The 20,013-nt window shown below is 55.9% G+C and overlaps 1 protein-coding gene across 7 annotated transcripts in view; it reads right to left on the bottom strand.

Annotated features, from left to right (window-relative positions):
- The window catches only part of Syt2 (synaptotagmin 2), a 111,390-nt gene that overhangs the window by 41,727 nt on the left and 49,650 nt on the right, over positions 1 to 20,013 (bottom strand). The window contains exons 1-2 of one of the 7 annotated variants that reach the window (XM_047520120.1): positions 8,206 to 8,321; positions 3,702 to 3,883 (exon numbers count right to left, since the gene is read on the bottom strand). The exons of 1 other annotated variant lie outside the window; for it this stretch is intronic. Coding sequence is in view for 1 of the 6 variants with exons in the window: in XM_047520115.1 (XP_047376071.1) it covers positions 7,003 to 7,522 (520 nt within the window). In the remaining 5 variants the exon portion in view is untranslated. Of the gene's footprint in view, positions 1 to 3,701; positions 3,884 to 6,899; positions 7,554 to 8,205; positions 8,322 to 20,013 lie in introns of those variants that run through there. 5 more of the 7 variants (XM_047520117.1, XM_047520119.1, XM_047520121.1 and 2 more) reach the window with 5 other exon arrangements.

The following is a 20,013-nucleotide window of genomic DNA, read 5'->3' as shown; positions in this document are numbered from 1 at the left end:
TGGGAAGAGGCTCAGAGGACAGCTCCCAGGGAAGACACTTCCAAGGCCCTGAGTAACTCTGACAAAGCGGCCTCCCTTCTCCACTCTGGCACTCACTCCAGAGGACCAGGAAGGAGGGCTGTGGGCCAGCGGGCATTCTTCAGTTGCTGCCTTGGGCATCAACAGCCAGGTCACACTGTGGTCCTTGGCAGAGGATGTTGGGTAAATTTGAGAGGCGGGTGGTCTAATCATCAATCCAGTACTGCCAGAAGGTCAGGCTGGCTCCACCCGCCCTGCGAAGGAGGCAGGTGAAGGACAAGGGTACCATCAGCGGGGTCCTTAGCTTCCCCAGCAGGAAGGTGCTGGATGTGCGTGGAGTCAGTGCCTGCTTCCGGGCAGCACCCCTGCCCTGGGGGCAGAAGGGAAGGGGCTCCCGCTTTTGACGTCCCAGGGGAGCATCAGCTGGGGCTCTCAGCCGGGGTCTCAGCTCTCTGTCCGATCACCTGTGGCCTCGATGCTTCCCTGCTAAAAACATCCAGAGACATAAGACTCCCATCCATTTTCCTGGCCAAATGAGGAAGAACAGAAAATGAGGGCCCAGTTTCAGTCAAAGCTGGCTTCATTGGGAGAATGGCCCACTGGGTTTGGTGCCATTTGTAGAAAGCCCAATGTGCCCGGGCTTCAGCCAGGAAACCTGCGTGAGGCCCAGAGCTGAGGCAGGAAGAGACCAACCTGTGCATCCGCTAGGCCTGCTGGCTTCCTCAGACCACCTCACTGGCGCCCAGGGCATCCTGGGAGAGGAGAGGGAGGAGGCCTCTTCTGCACCTTTCAGATGAGCACCACGGAGATCCAGAAATGGGAAGAAAGGGCTGGCTTGCAGTCACGGAGATTCATGGTGAAGCCGTGGGTCTAGATCTTCTAATCAAATCTACTCACATCCTGCCTCGCCCCACTCCCAGCTCTGGCGATCAGTTTCTGTATCTTCAAAATGTCCCTTTCTGTGGTGCACGCCTGTAATCCCAGCATCTCGGGAGGTTGAGGCAGGAGGATCTTGAGTTCAAATTCAGCCTCAGCAACTTAGTAAGGACCTAAGCAACTCAGCAAGACCCTGTCTCTAACTAAAATATTTTAAAAAGATCTGGGGATGTTGTTCAGTGGTTAAGCACCGCTGGGTTCAGTCCCTGCTGCCAAAAAAAAAAAAAAAAAAAAGAAAAGAAAAGAAAAAGAAAGAAAATGGAAAAAAGTCCCTTTCCATTTTAAGAAACTCCATGATAACAATTTCGGTAGCACTCCATAACTCCATAACTAAATCTTTATCTTTGTAGCACTTTGTCCCTCCTATCCTTAGAGCTGGATGTAACTGTTAGTCTGTTAAGTCTGCATGTTGACCCTATGGTATTGGAACTATTGTATTTCCACTCTGCAGATGAGGAAACGGAGGTAACACGTATTTAAATAAATTTGTCAAAGTCTTACAGCTAAAAAGCTAGAGGAGTTGAATTTGAACATGGGCAACCAGCCCTGGTGCCGAAGTCTCGCACAGCAGGGGACAGGGCTCCCACCTCCCTGGACACACAGAAGAGGAACTGGGGGCCCCTGTGGGTCCCAGGCGTTCGCCCCAGGCAGTGCGCTGCAGAAGTCCACCCTAGTTTGGGCTCTGGGCTGCGCTCGTGCCGGGGGGAGGGGCTGGGGACAGGCTGCAATCTGCTCACAAGTCCCAGCCAAGCAGCGGGGAGCAGGTTGAAGGCGAGCCTGGAGCTGGCAGCCTCCGCCTGGCCCACGGTGAGCCGCAGCTTTGAGAGACGCTCGTGCTGGCTGCTCCTAGGTGCTGCGGTATCTGTCCTGGCACAGGGCTGGCTGGGCTGAGGCCAGGCAAGGGACCCCCTGGCCCTCCGCCCCTCCTTCAGTCACTCAGCCCAGCTTCCTCCAGCCCACAGTGGAGGCAAAACAGGGCTTAGGAGATCACACAGCCAGCCCTGGTGATCAACTTGGGGCCACCCTCAGGTTTAGACTTGGGTAGTGACACTGATCTCTGGGAATGTCACTGTGGCCCCTTTCAGGGGCAGATCACCATTCCTGAGAGAGCAAGCGAGCTCAGTAGATCACCTCCCACGGTTGCCACCTAGCAGATTCAAGAGCTGGTAACTCCCACGGTAGGAAGTCCTTCCTCGCATCTCACGGAAGCCTTTCCTGCTGCAGCATTACCCCATTACCTTGTGCTAAAAATGTTTCTGTTTCCAAATGCACCCTTTATTAAATTGCTAAGACAAAATTCTACGAGCAATGGCAGCAATTGCAAAAACCATTAAAGCAGCCAGCAGCTGCTGCGGGTTCAAAAATCTCATTGGAGTTGGGGAAGGGCTGTGCTCCCTGGCTCTCCTCCCCACACCCCTTCTGTCATCTCAGGACACAGAAAAAGGGAGCAGGATGCAGAGAAGGGAAACGGAAAGGTAACCAAACAAAGGCAGGAAAAAAAATCATTGCAGCCACTCTTGACCTGCCAAGGACTTTTCCCACATCTTTCCCTCCCTCGGGGGCAGATAAGGAAGCCAGCCTTCTCCCTGCTTCTGCCTGAGACCCACTCAATGGGCCATCTGCTCCCAGGCCTTTCTGCAAAAGCTTCAAAAGTCCCATTTCTCCAGGGAGCTGGAAGCTGGGGAGGCGTCGGCTCTGAACAATAAGGGAAATTTATTAGGGATCAGGGCTTCTAGGAGGCAGGCGAGTGGGGCTAGAGACCTGGGGACACGCTGACACACAAAGGGTTATTTAATGCGGAAAATCCAAAGCCTCCTTTAGAAGTCAAGTGCCCTCCTGCTCCCAGGCCTTCAGAACCGCTCCCCCCACCCTGCATCCCAACTCAGACTTACAGCCCGTCCTTTGCCAATGGGCAAATATTGACTTTCCTTCACTCAGCACTGCCCATGGAACTGAGGCGGAGGGAGCAGCTATTGTCTCGTCCCCTGTCCACTCGAGGACCAGCAGGCTGTCAGCTCAGCAGCTCAGAGCAGAGGCCAACTGAGACGGCCAAGAAAGCCAGACGAGGGCTTGGGAGTGACATTTCTGTCTTTTGATCTTCTGCTCTGTCTCCGCGTCCTCCCTCCCTTCCTGCAGACCATCCAGGTTTATTTTCACATTCTGTCTGTCCTGTTGCCAAGTGGCACGTGTGACCCAAGAGAAGCAGCATGGTGTAGCTGGCATAACCAGGTATAACCGCAGAGCTCTGGTCTGGGAATTCAAGTCTCTGACGTTGGGTAACGTTATGCTATTTTTTTAATGTTCTTGAGCCTCAGCATTCTCATCTGCAAAATGGGAGTGTTGAGCCCAATGATCTCAGTATCTGGATCAGGAAGTTCCTTCCTATCAGTACCCGTGTCCTTTTCTGCTGCCATCAAAGTATTGAGCCTTGTGCTCTGATTTTAGAAAAGACAGAAAACAACTGCTCAGTGCATAAGGGGGAGGATGGAAAGAGCACCAGACCAAGGGTCCACTAGTGACAGTCAGCTCTACCGCTGGTGCTAACGCACTGTGTGATCCTGGGCCAGGTGCTCCCCATCTCTGAACCTCAGCTTCCCCCGAGTCAGAATCAGAGCATTCGATGAGACAGTTCCTAAGGCCTCTCTCAGGACCAAATTCTGCAGTTCCCTCACTAACACGCAGTGGCCACGTCGGGGCTCCGGCCTTTCTCCAAGCCCTCATTTCATAGCTCTTTCCCCATGACTAACCTTGAATGGAAGGATGTCACGCTTCCAGCTTGTGTCCCCTCATCACCAGGAGCCTTCTGTTGGTCTCCACACTTCTGACAGACTCAGGCTCAGCCTTGCAGCCCCCTGTGGCAGAGTCCTGCCCCTCTGCAGGCCAAGTGACAAGGACCAATGCACACAAACACCTGGAGAGCACAGCGGGGCTGGGGGTGGGACACAGGGAATTGGAGAGTTTCCTTGGAAGGCTGTGTATGGTGCAAAACTCTAAGCTCTCACCTGCCCTTCCTCTGACCTCAGCCCCTCTGTGGTGACACAGAACCTCAAAGACCCACACCATAGGCAGCACCTACTGTCACACCAGGAACTCCCCACATTCCAGGAGTTTTGCACAAATCATTCCCATGTAATCTTCATAAGAACCCCTAAGAGGTAGCAAATATTATCCCCATTTCACTGATGAGATAACTGAGGCTCAGAAAGATTTAGTAAATTCACACAGCTATTGCCCAGATGGAAACCTGGATTTGTCTAACTGCAAAGCCTTTGCCTTCACCTCTGCCCAGGCTGTCATAAGGTGGAACGGAAGGGCAGTGAGGACTAAGTGCCCAAAGGACCTGAACAAACTTCCTGCCACACCCCCCACAGCCTCAGCAAAGGCAGAGCTAATACGGCCATGGGGCAACAGATCTGGGACTCTGGTCCATCTAGACCAAGCTTTCACTGCACACATGAGGAGACAGGGCCGGTGACTCGCCTGAGATCCTGCAGTGAGCCTGGGGTAAACCAAGCCCTGGGGTCCTGCAAGTCCCTCCAGGAATGAGCCAGTCCCTCTGCCATGCCCTCCACCCCAGCCAGGGGTGTCATGCTTCTTGCCACTCACTCCAGGGTCAGCCGGTCTTGACCCTCTCACGTTCTCAATTGGCTCATTCCTGGAAGACTCACAGAGTGGAGTAAAAGGCCCATTTTGTCATAACAACAGAAGGGGCCAGAGGTGGCAGAGGGTGGGAAAGGGAGAGTCAGAAGAACATCCGCTTGAGTTGCTTGAGTTTCTAAGAAAGCAGTGTGCTCGCTTTGCTACGAAGTTCCTATAAGGGTCGGAGAGGCAGAGAGAAGCAGTGTGGCTCCCCGTGTGCAGGGAAGCTTCAGGAAGGAGCAAGATCACACTGCCAAGTCCACAAATCTCTGCTCCCAGCTCCCGCTCCCGGTTCACAGCTGCTCGCCAACGACTTTTATTGTTACCACGAACAATAGCCGACCCTCAGTGAGGACCTAGAGGGCTCAGATTCCACTAAGCATTTCACATGTTTCTCGCTTAATCCTCCTACAACCCCCAAATGCTGCCATGATCATTGGGTTTTGACAGTTGAGTCAATGAAGCTCAAAGCCATAAAAGCACTTGCTCAAGGTCACACAGCTAATAACCAGAAGAGGTCTCACTCCAGGGATGAGCAGGAGAGACCACCTGCTCTCACCACTAGGTCAAGCCCACTTCCAGCCATTCAGGCACCAAGCCCACAACTTGAGCCACAGATTTGTAGGGTTATCTAGTTCAACCCTCTTAATGTACACATGAGGAAAGCATTAAGGGGGCTTGCCCAAGGTCACACAAGGTCACAGAAACAGGAGGCAGAGCTTATAGACTAAACTCAGCTCTCCTGTCTTAAACCAGGACTCCCCACAGCACCTGAGGCCCAAAGCGAGGCTGGTGATGCATCTCAACTGAAGACAGAGCAGAGCTCAGCCAGGAAGGGGCAGATCAGACTTCCCTAGAGCCGCACAACGGCTCTTGTGGTGGATCTTTCTGAACAGAGAGGACTGCTTCATCTTTGTCTAAGGTGAATGCAGCCCTGCCTGGAGATGGGGGCGCACAGAGCATGACCTTGATATCCCCCTTTAACCGACTGTCTCAGGGACACTTTCCCTAGGGGAGGCTCTGCCCTCCACAGAAAGGGTGTGTAGTGCCAGAGACACATCCTCCTCACCAGACAGCCAGAGACAGGGAAGGATGATGGATAAGCAGGCTGCCTCTCCTGGTCCTGCTGCCTTTGCAGAGGGTTAGGGAGCTACAGTCTCCCTAAAGACTAGGTCACCCTACTCAGCTACACTCCAATCCTATTCCTTTAATGGGCCTCGCTTGCATGTTGGGGCCAGCAGGTGGTGGGACTGGGAGAGAGCTCAGATACTGTAAATTCCAAATCCCCATTTTACAGATGAAGATACTGAGGCCAGAAGAGGGAAATGAGTCACCTAAGGTCATAGCACGGGTCAGGATGGAAGCTTTGGGACTCTCCCTGGGAGAATGGGTTCACAGCTCCACACTGTCACCCGCCTCCCCCTGAAATGTGCGCTGAACTTGCTATAGGGAGAGGCCAGCGATCAAAAGTCCCGAATTCCTAGGCGCAGAGGCTCAGTCAGGCTGGCCCATGGGCTTGCTCACACGAGCACCCTCCCCCACCTCGTTCCCATTCCTGCCTGGTGCACCACGCGCCTCCATCATCCAGAGATTCAGAGAGGTACAGCAGCTTGCCCAAGGTCACAGAACAAACTGAGTAGGGCACTCGGTCTGTTGCCCGACCGCCCCTTCCCCGCCCCCATTCCGGTTCTCTCCAAGCGCCTCCGCTTGCCAGGATCCCTGGGACCCCGCTTCCTCTAATGCACGGAGCCACGGAGCTGGCTGGAGTGTGAAAAAGTTCTAGGGAGAGGAGGGGGCAGAGACACAGCAGGGGATCACAGTCCCGGATGGCTGCGGCAGGCGAGGGGTGCGGAAGGGCAGTGAGCCCCGCGCACCGCCAGTGTCCCCAGCGCGCCCCACTTTGCTCCAGGGGCTCCTGAACTCCAGGCTCCGCACGCGCGCGGGATCCTCCAACTCATCCTCACCGCGGGCGGGGTCCCACGTGCCCCGCACCCACTTCTCTCCGCACACCCACTTCATCACCTCCTCGCCCCTCCAGCGGCGAGCGCCTCAGCCTCCCGGCTAGTCTCCGGGTCCCAGCGCGGAGGCACAACGGCCTCTCCCGACTTCTCCCCGCGCGCAGGCGGAGGGACAGGTCGAGGGCGAGGGGTTCCCGGGATAATTCAGGTCACCTCCCCCGGGACTAACCAAGCAAGTGGGTTTCTGGAACCCAGGCGTCCACCCTGAGCACCGTCCTGCAGTTAGTTCGTGCAGTGCTGAGCGCCAAGCCCAGAAAGTCAGAGGGTCCCAGTTTGGCGACCACCCACCTGCCCACGGACCAGTCCCTTGGAAGGCTGCTGGTGGCCGGGCGTGGCTTGCTGGGGACCACCGGCTGCCCTCGCGAGGTGCCCCGCTCGGGCTCCCTCTTACCCAGGGACGTTCGGGTGTAGTTCGGTGTGAGCTGGTGGACAGGAAGCACGGAGGGGACTACCGGGGTCCCGAAGTCGAGGTCCCTCTTCCCACTTCGCAGCCGGCCGGGTCGCTGCGGCTCTCCTCCCGCCCGCAGCTCCCGGCTTGCTGGCGCTCTCGCTCGCTCGCTCGCTCGCTCTTCTCCTCTCCCTCCCTCTCTCTCTGCAGTAGTAACAACCTGATCCCGCTTCCCCCGCCCGCCAATTGACATGCTCCTCACATCCGCCTGCACACAGCCGAGCAGGCCCCTCGGAGGGCGAGCCCGCAAACCGCAGGGACCCCGCCCCAGGCGATCCCGTGCGGGGAGGCCGCCTCCGCTCCGCCCGCCTTCCCTGGTCGGGATGGCCGAGCCAGCGGGGAGGGAGGACCAGGGGGAGGGGAGAAGAGTGCACGAGGGACCTCGCGAGGGGGAAAGGGGTTTGACCAGGCAGGGCGTTACAGAAGTTTGGGGGGAGGGGCCGGCTTTGGCCAGGAGCCCCATGGGGCTCCCCAGGGGCTGCCCCAGCTCTACCGAGCAGTCTCCGCCCGTGTGCCCTCCTGCGACACTCCTCATCCTACCCCACCCATCCCGCCACCCACAAGCTTTATGAGCCTCTCCGAGCGTGCGGGGATTGGCTGGGGGAGGGGCAGTCGGGGAAGGGGACCGCCCTGCTGTCGAACTGGGAGGGGAGGGGTGGGAGAGGAAGGATTTGCTTCAGGGGACACTGATGAAGGTTTCCAGAGTCAGGGAGAAGAGGAGAGATGGAACAAAAGGCAGACTCCAGAGGGGAGGGGCAGGGGGGTGTTTGCCCAGAGGACTCCCACAGCCAAGGTCCCCAGCATCGGTTCATTTGGGAGGGTGGAGGTGGATCTCCCAGGAGTCTCCTTCGGTCACTTGGGGAGGGGAGAAAGGGAGGTGGAATGAGCCAGGCAGGCGGGGAGGCAGGTGTCTGCAAACAGGGACCCTGTGCGCGCTCTCGCTGTGGGACAGGACCTACCAAAAGCCCTCCACCTTGGACAGCAGCTCCTCCCCACTGGGCTCCACTCTGCTCTCTCCCTCCTAGAGAAGGCCAGGCCTCCTCCCACCCTGGGCAGGGGAAGGGCCAGAGAGCAGGGAGGCTGGGAGGCTGGTGTCCCTCCTGGCCTCATTCCCACCCTGTGCCTCATCCTCCATTCAACACCCACCTGCTAAGGCCTCAGGACTAGCTCAGCATGTGGACTTCCTGTAGGTGTCAGGCCTCTAGCCATTCCTGGCCTTCTGCCCTCCTCATCCCCTCAGCCTCCTTCAGTCAGCAAACAGCAGCTCCTTCCTGTTTTCCTCCTGTTCTGCACACTCAGAATCCTGAAGCAAGTTTAGGGTTTGACCCAGGAAGTGATCCCCCTCCCCAAAAAGAAATTCCTGTAGGCATGCGTGTTGGGGCCCTAGGTCAGGGCCTCTCATCTCTAGGAGGCTGAGGAACCTGGGAAATTCCCCACACCCTCAGTGAATTCCCTCCTCCTCCCCTCCTCCGCTTGTCCCCAGCCCCAGGACATCTCCATCCCTCCCAAAGCTGTGCCACTGCAGTGCTGCAGCAAGCCCTGCTCTGTGCGGGGCGGGAGCCTCTTTAGAGTGGCAGCAGCTCCCTCGTCATGGCCCCAGGTCTGCAGAAAAGCTGATTCGGGGATTTCCAGGCTGCAGGCCCTGGGAGCCAGCCTGAGCCTGGACATGACCCCAGGCGGGGACTGCACATGGATGCTGTCAAGGGTGTGTGTGTGTGTGTGTGTGTGTGTGTGTACGCGGGTGCACACATACCGGAGGTAAGAAATGACTCCTGAGGCTGGTCAGCTCAGCTTCATTCTTCATATGGAAAAGGGAACCCGAAGGTTGAAAGCTCAAGGTCAGTATGCTCAGAGGAGGGCACTAGGGATTCCACCGCCACACACACACATTGACGAGGTCCCTGTCACCTGAGGTGGGTGAACAAGCTGAAGAACCGTAGGTGGCTTCTCCTTTGTTTCTCCCTGAGGAAGTGATGCTTCTCTTTGGATGTGCGCCCCCCCCCCATTACCATCACACTGAAGATTTAGCAGGTTATGGTCAAGTTAGACTTCAGCATTCCCCGCTGCTAAGTGTATGTGACACCATCCTACCTGACAGAGAAGGCTGATGCCTTAATGACTGGGTCGCAGTGCTACCTGGATGCTTGGGGATGGATGAAATGATCCTTTTCGTTCCTCTCATAAAATAAATCAAAAGAACCTTGAGCCTCACTCTTGGCTGCCTGCAGCATAAACAGGGTCTAACGACAGAAAAGGCAGCATTTCTGAAGGCCATATCTGTGGGTCAAGCTAGGGGAGGTTGGGAGCATCCAGGGTCCCTTTGGAAGAGGCAGCTGGATTTGCTCAGGGCTCCTGGGGCTCCACAGGACCCCTCCCCTGATGGAGAGCCTGCGGTCTTAATTTCACCGGATGCTCATAAGCAACCCTGGAGGCAAGGAGGGAACGATTGCTTCATTAAGGCATAAGAAGCCCCAAAACATGGGTGACCCTCCAAGGGCCCATGGTGGGTTTGGCACAGTCAGGTTGTGGAGCCAGCTCTTGTGACTCTAGACTCTGATCCTCCCCTGTCTACGTGGGCTAGGTGCCCCTCCTCCCCCAGCGCTCCTTCGGTCCTGGTGGTCCCTCCTTCCCTGTCTTCTCCCTGTGGGATTCCTGCACCAGCATCTCTAGAATGGCCCTTGCCCACCCTCTGACCCTGACCAGCTCTGTGCACTGCATACATTCCATTGCAGGTCCTGAAAGGGCTGTGCTGTCCCAGCTGAAGGTCCTACTGTGTGCTGTCCTCTCAGCGGAGGGCACCGTCCTCTTCACTGGCTTCTCCATGCCAGCCCCCCTTCCTCCTGCTGGCGTTGGCCCCCTGACCCTCTCCCCCATGTGCCCGTGCCCTTCCTCTGCGGCCAGGTCATCCGCGTCCCATCTTATTCTCGTCTTCCCCCGCTGAGACCGTGAGCTCGGAGGGGAAGGACCAGCTCTCCAGCTCCCAGCCCCAGGCTGCCCCTCGATGAACAGCTCAGGAGCTATGAGGCTTGGCGTCTTCAGACCCTGCTGCTGGCCCGTGTACCCTGTGTAACCTTGGGCAAATTAAGTGACCTCCCTAAGCCTCCTCCTTGTCACCTTCAACACGAGGGTTTCGGCATTAAATAGAGCTCTGAGAGGACGAAGGGGTGAGGTACGTGGAGACTAAGGCAGTGGTTCTTGGCACATCAGCCACGGGTCCGGCTGGAAAGGAGGTAGCTGAAGAACAGAGGGCTGGGTGAGCTCCTCCTCGGGGTGCTCTCCCAGGGATGCTAAGCCCCCTCTGACTCCTCCCATGTCTCCTTCATCTACTGGTCCCTGAATCCCGACTCCCGCCAGAGGACTCCTGGAGAGAGCCGCCAGCAGCTTCTCCCCTCACCGCAGCTCTGCCTCTCAGGGCTGCAGTCCAAGCACAGGATTCTTGGCCCCATCCCTGGGCTGGCCTCTGGTGTCAGCCCAAAGGCACCCCAGACTTGGGGCGGGGCTGTCAGTCAGTGGCTGAGCCAGGGGTAGCCTGGGAAGGGGTATCTTTTGTCTCCTTCGTGATCTCTGTCAGCATCCCCTAAAAGTCACCTCCGCTAAGTCCACAGACGAAAATAAAATGTTCTCCTTCCCTTCCAGAGAGATGGCAACTCGCGCTCCTCCTACACCCAAGTCCCCGAGCTGCCCTGGAGCTCCGGGCTCCAGTCCAACCCTGCAGGATCAGGCTCTTGGGTGGCAGGGCCATGTTAGGAAGAGGTGTCTCAGAGAGGACTTTCAGTCTCCCTGGGCTGGCTTCCTGTGGCTGTCAAGATATTCCCCCCTTTCTATCTGAGTGACCTGGGCCTCTCTCAGGCTGTTGTTTGGGGACTGACATGCCCTCCCCGTGGCTGGTACCCTGCCAAAGAAGCAGAGGCTGCTGCCTACAGAGTGTGAAGGCAGCCTGCCGGGGGACCACCCCCTGCTGCGGGTCCCAGCTGGGAGAGGAGGGAGAAATAAAGGGGGAGGCAGAGAGGCTGACATAGTTCTTTACCTCCCCGCTCAGACCTGTCCAGACAAAATGATGGCTCTCAGTGCTTTCCGTGTGGAAAGGCAGCAACTGCATTTCTATAGAATCCCCAATTCCTGCCACCCCACGGCCATCACTAGTGCTAAGGGAACCTGTCCTCAACTTTCCCCCTTCACCCTCCAAATCACTGAACAATCAGAGCAGCAGCCCCTAGCGCTTGTCGGGGACCAGACTAGATAGAGTCAATGGAATTCACAGCAATCCTGAGTGACCCTCTGACAGCGTGCTGGTTAAAGTACAGGATCCAAAGCCAGCCTGCTGGTGTGAATCCCGCTACTTAACTGTGTGCCCAGCAAGTTACTTAACCTCTCTGTGCCTCGTCCACAAAATGAGAACAGAAACAATCACTGTGAATTGCCTGAGTTAATGTATGTGTAAAACAAAACAAAAAAACCAAAAAGCTCAGTAAAGAGCTAGGGATGCAGTTCGGTGGTAGAATACTTGTCTAGCATGGTCTGATCTCCAGCACCACAAAATAAAGTAAAAGTCACAATAAGGGTACAGTAAATGTGAGCTGTTGTTTTACATTATCTCTACTTTGCAGATGAGAAAACTGGTAGAAATAGCTGTTATTTAGTGCCTACTACATGCCAGGCAGTTCACAGGTCTTTGGGAGGGTGAGGAGCCCAGCGTGGGTACAAACCTGAGGAGTCTATGACGCCCTCTTCTGGGGTGCGTATTTGCATCACTGGTTTGCAGGGGGCTACAGAGTGGCACTCCGGGGGGAACCTGAATTGTGTCAAGGGCTGCAGACATATAGGAATGTTGGAGGCAGTCATTAAATAGGGATTCCTGATAAAGAACTTGTCCCCCAAAATAAAGAATATTGCTGATAAAACAAGCCAGATTTCACAATAGGGCTTGCGGGTCAGAGGGAGAGACCCTGCAGGTGGATAGGGTGGCTGTCCCTTGACACTGAGCGACCCAGTGATCCTGGAAAGAGAAATGGCTGAGTGTAAAGTGGAGGAGCCGCCACAGGAGCTAGCTCACTCTATCTGGCACTTGACGGCCCTCACAGTCCGGGGCCATGAAGCCCCCGCCCTCCATGGTCCCTTCACCCAGGAAGAGGCTGTTCTCCTCTCCCGGAACAGGACTGCTGCCGGGTGGCCCTTGCTGGAGATGGCAAGGTGAGGGGGTGAGCCGGCGCTGGGGGCACAGAGCAACACTTAGACCACGTGGTGCCGGGGACCGCGGACACCGAAGCCAGAGCAAGTGGCAGCCCAGACGGAGTGAAGGCAGGGCGAGGGGGCTCCCAGAACCTATGCTGGGGTGAAGCAGATTGGGGGGAGCCAGGTTTCCCACAAGAGCAGGTAGGTGCTTAGAACTAATGAGATGCGGGTGATGAGACGATGCTAAGGAAGACGAAAAGGGATATAGGTTGGTGCTGTCTATGTGCCAGCCACTAGTTTAAGAGTTTAACACGAATGTATTTTCTTAATACTTACCATAAGCCCAGAGGGGGAAATTATTCTTATTTTCATTTTATAGATGAGAAAACTGAGTGAGACAAAGAGGTAAAAAAAAACTTGCCCAAGGTCACAGAGCAAGGAAATAGAAGATGCAGAATTTGAACCTGAGGCCACTCCCAAACCCCTCTTCTATACACCTTACCAAGCACTACCAAGCACCTCATTCCTTAACCTTAAACTGGACAGAGTTGTAGACACTTGGATCTTCCCTAAACCATAAGAAAAATGTGTCTGTCCCCATTTCACAGCTGAGAAAACTGAGGCTCAAAAGGTGCAAATGAGCTGTGCAGTGTGTGGTGCTGCACACCTGCAATCCCAATGACTTGAGAGGCTGAGGCAGGAGGATCTCAAGTTCAAGACCAGCCTCAGCAACTTAGCAAGGCCCTAAGCAACATAGGGAGACACTGTCTCAAAATAAAACATAAAAAGGGCTGGGGATGTGGCTCAGTGGTTAAGCGCCCCTGGGTTCAATTCCTGGTGCCCCCCTTCCCCACAAAAAAAGTGGGAGAAAACAGTGCAAATAACCTGCTCTAGTCTGTGTGGCTGGCAAGTGCCAGAGCCAGGATTCCAGTCCTGGTCTGTGGGGCTCTAAAACTCACCCACCTCCTGGGGAGTCAGGGGACCTGCCCAAGACCATGGGCTAACTTCGGCATTTTCCGGTGGCCGTGAACCAGCCCCAGCCTTCCCTGCTCATGAGGACACTATCTCCATCTTTCCAAGAGGAGCTTTTCCCAGTCAGGAGCAGCAAGCCCCGTTCTCTCTAGACTGGAGCCACGAGCAGGCCATGAATGAAGAAGAGGGCCTCATTCAGCAGAGGGCCTCTGATGAAGGAAGGGGAATTTGGGCTGGGCTCAGAGGACCTTCCAAGAAAATTCAGGAAGCCAGATGTGTTAGCCAGCTCTTCCCCATGCGATCAAATCACCTGGCAAGGACAACTCAGAGAAGGAAAAGTTTATTTGGGGCTAATGATGCCGGGTGTCTCAGTCCATGGTCGGCTGGCTCCAAGGCAGAGACATCATGGTGGAAGAGTGTGAAGGAGGAAAGCTGCTCGGCTCACAGCAGCTGGAGAGAAGGGTCAGGACAGGGACAGTCCAAGGCCATGTCCCCAGGGATCTACCTCCTCCAGTCACACCCACTTGCCGGCAGATACCACCCAGTCGTCATTCAAATTCTTAATTCGTCACACAGATTCATTCACGGATGGGTTAAGGTCCTAGTCACCGCCTCAAAGTCCCACCTCTGAATCTTGCTCTACTGGGAACTATGCTTCCGACACAGGAGCTTCTGGGGACATTCCAGATCCAAACCACGACTTCAAGATAACCAAGTCCCATAACTGTGGGTGGGGAGCTGCAGTCTGGGAGCTACCTGGGTGACTTCATGCTCCAGGTAGTCCTGACCAGCTGCAAGCCTGTGTTCCCAGCCTGCCTGAGCCGGCCACCTGAAGGGACCATGTGCTGGCACATGGTGATGCTTCTGTCACCACCTGCTGGTCAGGGGCATACATAAAGGGCACACATGACCAGAGTATGTCCCTCCTAGCTTAGCTGGGTCTTGAAAGGGGAAAAACACCCGGCAGGATCCTCTGCCAGACATTCACTAGGTGTCTTGCCCTCTGCCAGGGGCTGGGTGTGACCTGCTCTGTGACATAATCCCTGCCCACAAAAGTGTGGAAGTCTGGTGGGGGGACAGGCATCCAGGCAGGTAATGATGCAGCCTGGGGCGAAGGGTCCTCAGCAGGTGTGCACAAAGAACCCTGGACCAGGGCAGCTCCAGCCTCTGTGGGGCCGACTCTGGAGAAACTTCCAGGGAGATGGCTGCCCCCTGGCACCCAAGGGACACTTCTGACCTGCTCCTGAGGAAAGGGCAGGCGATCCAGGCAAAGTATTCAAGTGAGGAAGCAGGAAGCACTGGACAGAGGGGGAGGGAGTGGCCAGGGTTGGGGCTGGAGGGACATGGGATCTGAACCTGAAGGGCCTTGTTAGTCAAGGGGCTCGGGCTGTGGAAGGCTCTCAGCAGGGCCGGGGGAGGGAGCCCCAGGCAAGAGAGGGGCCGGGGTCGGGCTGCGGAGGGGTGGTGGGAACGGGAAAGCGGGAGGGTTCAGCATGCCCAGAGGGAGACTCTGTGCCCTTGGGAGACAGCACTGGGACAACTTCTGGATCTCCAGCCTGTGTCACTGGAAGGACGGTGAAGCCAGTCACCAAGAGAGGGAGCATGAGAGGCTATGGGCTGTGAGCTCAGTTTGGGAGCCTGTGCCACATTCAGGAGGAAACGTCCAGCAGATGCTTGGCACTGTGTCTGGAGTTCAGAAAAGAGGTTTGAGCAGGACCCGTGCCTTTGGAAGTCAGTGACTCATACGGAGAAAAACTTGCTCAAAGATATTGATCACCCAATTCGTGGCCATGACTGGATTTAATTCCAGACGCCGGGCTCAAGGTGGTTCGTTCTGTCCACCCCAGCACGTTATCATCAGTAGTCATTACCTCAAGTCTAAAAAGTTACAAACTGCTCTTGAATAATCTTTCTTTTTCTTAAAGCTTTTCCAAATGAAAGTTTGAAAACATTCTACCCATTTTACAAGATTGGAACGTTGAGGTATATATTTAAATAAGCCACACAGGTGGATTTAAGTAAGTCACACAAGTCTGAGATGGTGTCTGTTGCAGTCAAACTGTCCACCTAGACTATCTCTCGGAGGAGTTTTCTGCAGCAGAGAGTTGGTGGCTGCTGATGACAGCGGAAGGGGTCCGAGGACCCATGTGTGCATATATGGAGAGGACGGTTTCCCTCCCCTCTGTCTTGGGCGAGTGGCAACTGAAAAGCTGGCTCCCGGGGGAGAAGTTGCATGTGTCAAGGATCACGGTGATGCAAAAAGAGGGATTCCCATCGTCACACGTGTGCGTCAGTGGGCTCCACTCCTGTCTTTGCTCTCTGCAGACCCACCCCACACGGTTCCCAAGCTTCTCTCTCGCTTCTCCCTGTGACCTGCTGGCTCCTGCCTTTCTGCAGGAGCCTGTCCCAGATCAACTTTAATGCCTCAGTTTTTCTTCCTGTGACAACAGTGGATTTAGTGCTTGGTGACAGAAGCCAATCCCTGAGATAGAATGGCTGGGGCCTTGGGGCTCAAGTGGGAGGCAGCAGGCCGCGGGATGATGGTCCTCAGTCTCTCTATCCTTCAGAGTCACCTGAGGAGCTTAAAAGACAGGTGCCAGCCCCGCTCCGGGGACTCCCATTCAGTCAGCCTGGGAGGGGCCCAGAGCGAGAAGGAGTGCTTCCCAGAAAGACCCAGAGCTTCAGAGTCGCACCAGGAACCTGGCTCTACCTCGTGTGAACTGTGCGACTTGGATAAATGACTTCCACTCTCTGAGCTCCGGTTTCCTCTTGGTAGGAAACATCCACCGCCAACTCTCGTGAGATGCTGGGCGCCTGGCCTGGGGCTGCACTTGGCCCTCAGGCGTCTATTTTCCTTCCCACCTCGCACCTCCCTTGGAGTCTGATTTCCTCGGAGACCGCAGCCTTGCGAGTAAATCCCCCCTGCTCAGCAACCCGTGGGAAAGGTGGCCCTCCCCAGGGACATCACTGCCCTCTGTCTGCAGGTGTGGCTTGGCACCTCAATGCCATTATCCTGAGTGAAAATCCTGAGCATTGCCTTTGCTCCTTTCCAGCTGCACCTCATTAAAATGCCACCTCCTGGCCATCAGGCCCTTCCTCAAATGGCCCCATCTGACCAGGGCAAATCCCCTGCCTTGGCCCCCAGCATTGACACCCCTGAGCCTCCAGCCCGTCTGCACTCACTCTGCCTACGCCCTCCGAGTATTCACCCAAGTTCCTGGGAAGCCCTCTGTCCTCCCCCAAGGCCCCAACCCCACCTTCCCCTCCTTGCCCCTCCTCACTCACCGGTTCTGCTGTCCTTACACACTGACCCCTGCTGCTGGTGCCAACAAGGGCTTGTCCTGGGCCTGTGCAGTCACCCCTGATCCCGTAGTGCCCAGCATCTGGGCACATGGTAGTGTGTGGTCAATCCTTCCTAGTGACCTCAGGTGGGGTGAGGAAGAGACCAGGACCTGTGCACTCAGACTGTCCCCAAGGGATTGGGATAGGGAACAGGGGTATGTCCAAGACCACTGGCCTCATTTTCCAGGGGGAAAGAGACTGGGTGCTAGAACCCCGAGTGGAGACCAAGCGCCTCAGTTCCGGATGCTGTTCTAGGTGAGCCGTGCCGGGCAGACCTGTCGCCACAGCCCTGGGCCTCTGCGGGGCAGTGCTGATTACTGACACACCTTCCCTTCTCCTCATGAAGAGGAGGAATGCTGGGGGAGGCTGGGACCCAGCTCTGGTTATGTCCCTGGAACTGACTGCTTGTGTGACCTTGGCTAAGTTGTCCTGGAGGTCCTCTTTATCAGGAGGGTCAGTGCAGAGTGTTAAGGTGGCCACCGGGGCTCCAGTGCCGACAGTCTGCTTTTAGCAAGCCCTCCGGCCCAGGTCCCCCTTCCTGCCCACTCCAGGCCCCAAACGGGGGAGATTAATTGAGTGTTCAAGTCTCTTCCCTTGCTCAGCCACAGCCAAGCTTACTGGGGAAATTAGGGTGACATTGGTGCAAATAATTGAGTGTCTTTCCCAAAACGGTCTTCAGGCCCCGTTGCTTTAGCTGCTACTTAAATGAATGAGCTAATTAACTTAACTAATTGCTCCCACGGACTAATATTTTCAGTCATGTGACCCAAGTAGGCACACTGTCCATGGCCACTGCCTGCACTTCCCAGTGGACCAGTGTCCTGTGAGCCTGGGAGAGCTGCCCCTGTCACCTGCACTGCAACTCCTCCCCCAGCCTCTGTCCACGCAAGGCCTGACTCCAGACCCGCCCCTGCCAGTCCACCATCCATCCAGCAGCCTTTTTTCAGTGGCCACTTCATGTGTCAAATGCTGTTCTCAGTCCCTGGGGAGTCAATGACTAGTCACTGACCACACCTGCTCGCACACACAGGTCAGATCTGTGGTACAGCCAGTAACGTGATGGAGCTCTATAATAAAGGGACTCGGACTTCTTGGGGAGATCAAGGATGGCTTCCTGGAGGAAGTGGCTCTTGAACTGATTTGAAGGCTGGGCAGAAATTAACTCGGCAGAGCGGGAGAAGTTCATTCCAGGCCACGTGATCAGCCTCTGCATCATCCAGGTGAGGAAGAGAAGCTAATGGCTGAGTCAGGTGACTGGGGATGAAGGGAAGAGGGGTCCAGGGAGGAGAGCACAAGGTGACTGGCTCTGGGATCAGACTGGGCATGAGGGGAGAAGAGGAGGGGACATCAACGAGCAGCTCCTAAGCTCCTGGCTTGTGCTTAGAAGATGGAGGGGGAGACGGTGAGCAAGACGGTGATGGGACAGGTCTGTGTGGCATTGCACCAAGGTCCTCCAAGCCTTGGGGTGAAGGTCTCTGTGTCCTACCAGCTACCACCCTCCCCCACACACCTGGGCCCTCGCTGAAGGTCAAAGCTGGGGTCCCATTCTTATCGGGACTATGAACAGCTCAGGAGGGGGCTTGGCAGGAGAGGCTGGGAAGCCCTCCACTGCAGCCCCAACACGGCAGAGGACCAGCTGCTTCCCAGCACCTGGCCAGGGTCAGCGATGCCTGGGCGAGGGAGCTGTGGCCCTTGTAGACGTGGACTTCAGGACACTCGGGTGCACACACCCATGTGCACACTCACACCCCATTCAGAACAGCCCGTGGGGAGCATCAGCCTGGCCAGGGATAATGTCCCAATGTCCGGCCAACAAAGTCCTTGGGGCCTCCAGACCCTTAGCTCCAGGGCTGCAGCTGTCCTCCGCCTCGGCTTTGCTGCTCTTTATTCCCAGCCCAGAGCAGGAGAGGTGTGAGTCTGTCCGTTGTGCCCCAGGCCCATGTGAGCCTGGGACTTTGTGCCAAGTATGGTCGGGTGCCAAGAACAAGGGCTCAGGACCAGGCAGCCTGGGTTCCAGCCCCAACTGCTGCTTTCCAGGTGGACGACCTCAGCATTAACCTCGCTGAGGTTCCTTTTGTCAACTATGACAGTAAGAAACAACAGCTTTTTTGGCAGAGAGAGGGGACGCTCCAATGGGCTGTATTGCCTGTTAAATGTCAGATGCACTATTCATAGGTGGACAGCCCAAGAGCGCCAAAGCCAGGACGTGCATATGACCTCCCTTTGCCTTCCCACCTCATTGTCCCCAGCTCAACCTCCTTCCTGCTCCATGCAGGAATTCCCTGACCAGCCTCTGCTTGAATCTTCCAGCAACTACATCACAAAATAGCCTTTCCATTGTTTGGACATCTTTACGAGTCAGAGTGGACTTCCTTCTCTTGAACTAAAATCTGTGTCTCTGTGGCTTCCACTGCAGACATGGCCATTCTCCAGCTCTCTAGAAGGAGCCACCATGGCTTCCCTTGGGTGCCCGCATCTAATATCAAGTGCTCAGGGCTGGGGATATAGCTCGGTTGGTAGAGTGCTTGCCTTGCAAGCACAAGGCCCTAGGTTCAAATCCCCAGCACTGCAAAAAAAAAAAAAAAAAAAAAAAAAAAGTAGGTATCAAAGGTATCAAGTGCTCCTTCCACCCTTGTTCAGAGTTTTCCATTGCTTCTTCTGTCCTGGTCAAATTCTTGTAGACAAGACTCAGTTTGTCCATATCCTTCTCTTGAAATGGGATATTGAGAGGAGTATGCTCCACCCTAAACATGAGCCCGCCTGCCGAGTTCCAGGGGTCAGACTGAGGCTGGACCACCTCATGGTCAGTGGCACATCAGACCTGGAACCCACGTCCCTGGGAGATGCAGTCAGGACCGTGCACAGAGATACTCCCAGCTTCTCAGGCCCTTGGAACCAAGTCTGGCGGGGATGGGACCACAGCTCCAGAGGGAGGTCAGAGAGGGAGCGGGCAGACGGTTCTGTGAACTGGAAGTCGTTCACTGTCCCTGGCAGGCACCATGTTTTTCCCTTTCCTCCCTCAACCTGGCATGCTGAGAGCTGGCCTGGGGAGTCCTGGATCGGGGTGAAGGACAGGAGGTGCTCCCCTGCTTGGCTCCCCTGTTCCCCTGCAGTCAGCACCCCATCCAGAAATGGTGTGGCCAGCACAGCAGAAGGAGTCCCTCACTGTCCTTGATGGGCCCTGGTGCCAAGCTATTGGAGCAATTGGAGGCGTGTTTTGGAAGGTGAGGGCAGAGGGCTCCAGCAGGCCGGCCCCTGGGAGGAGTGTCTGGAGAAGGCCATTGAACGCTCTCCTGTGTCTCCTCCTTGGCTGCCTTCCACAGCTAATCAATGAAATCATTAATCAATCAGTCGGAAGTCACCGACCCCTCTAGGAGCCCTCTCACTGGGTCTCACTCAGCACATTCCCATCACTTGACCCACCTCTGGGCCCACATTCCAGGACCAGCTCTGCCCTCCGCTCTCTGA

The sequence above is a fragment of the Sciurus carolinensis genome, chromosome 12 (genome assembly GCF_902686445.1).
Source record: "Sciurus carolinensis chromosome 12, mSciCar1.2, whole genome shotgun sequence".
Taxonomy (NCBI): domain Eukaryota; kingdom Metazoa; phylum Chordata; class Mammalia; order Rodentia; family Sciuridae; genus Sciurus; species Sciurus carolinensis.
Note: the sequence above shows the minus strand (reverse complement) of the source record. Positions and strands in the feature narration are given on the sequence as shown.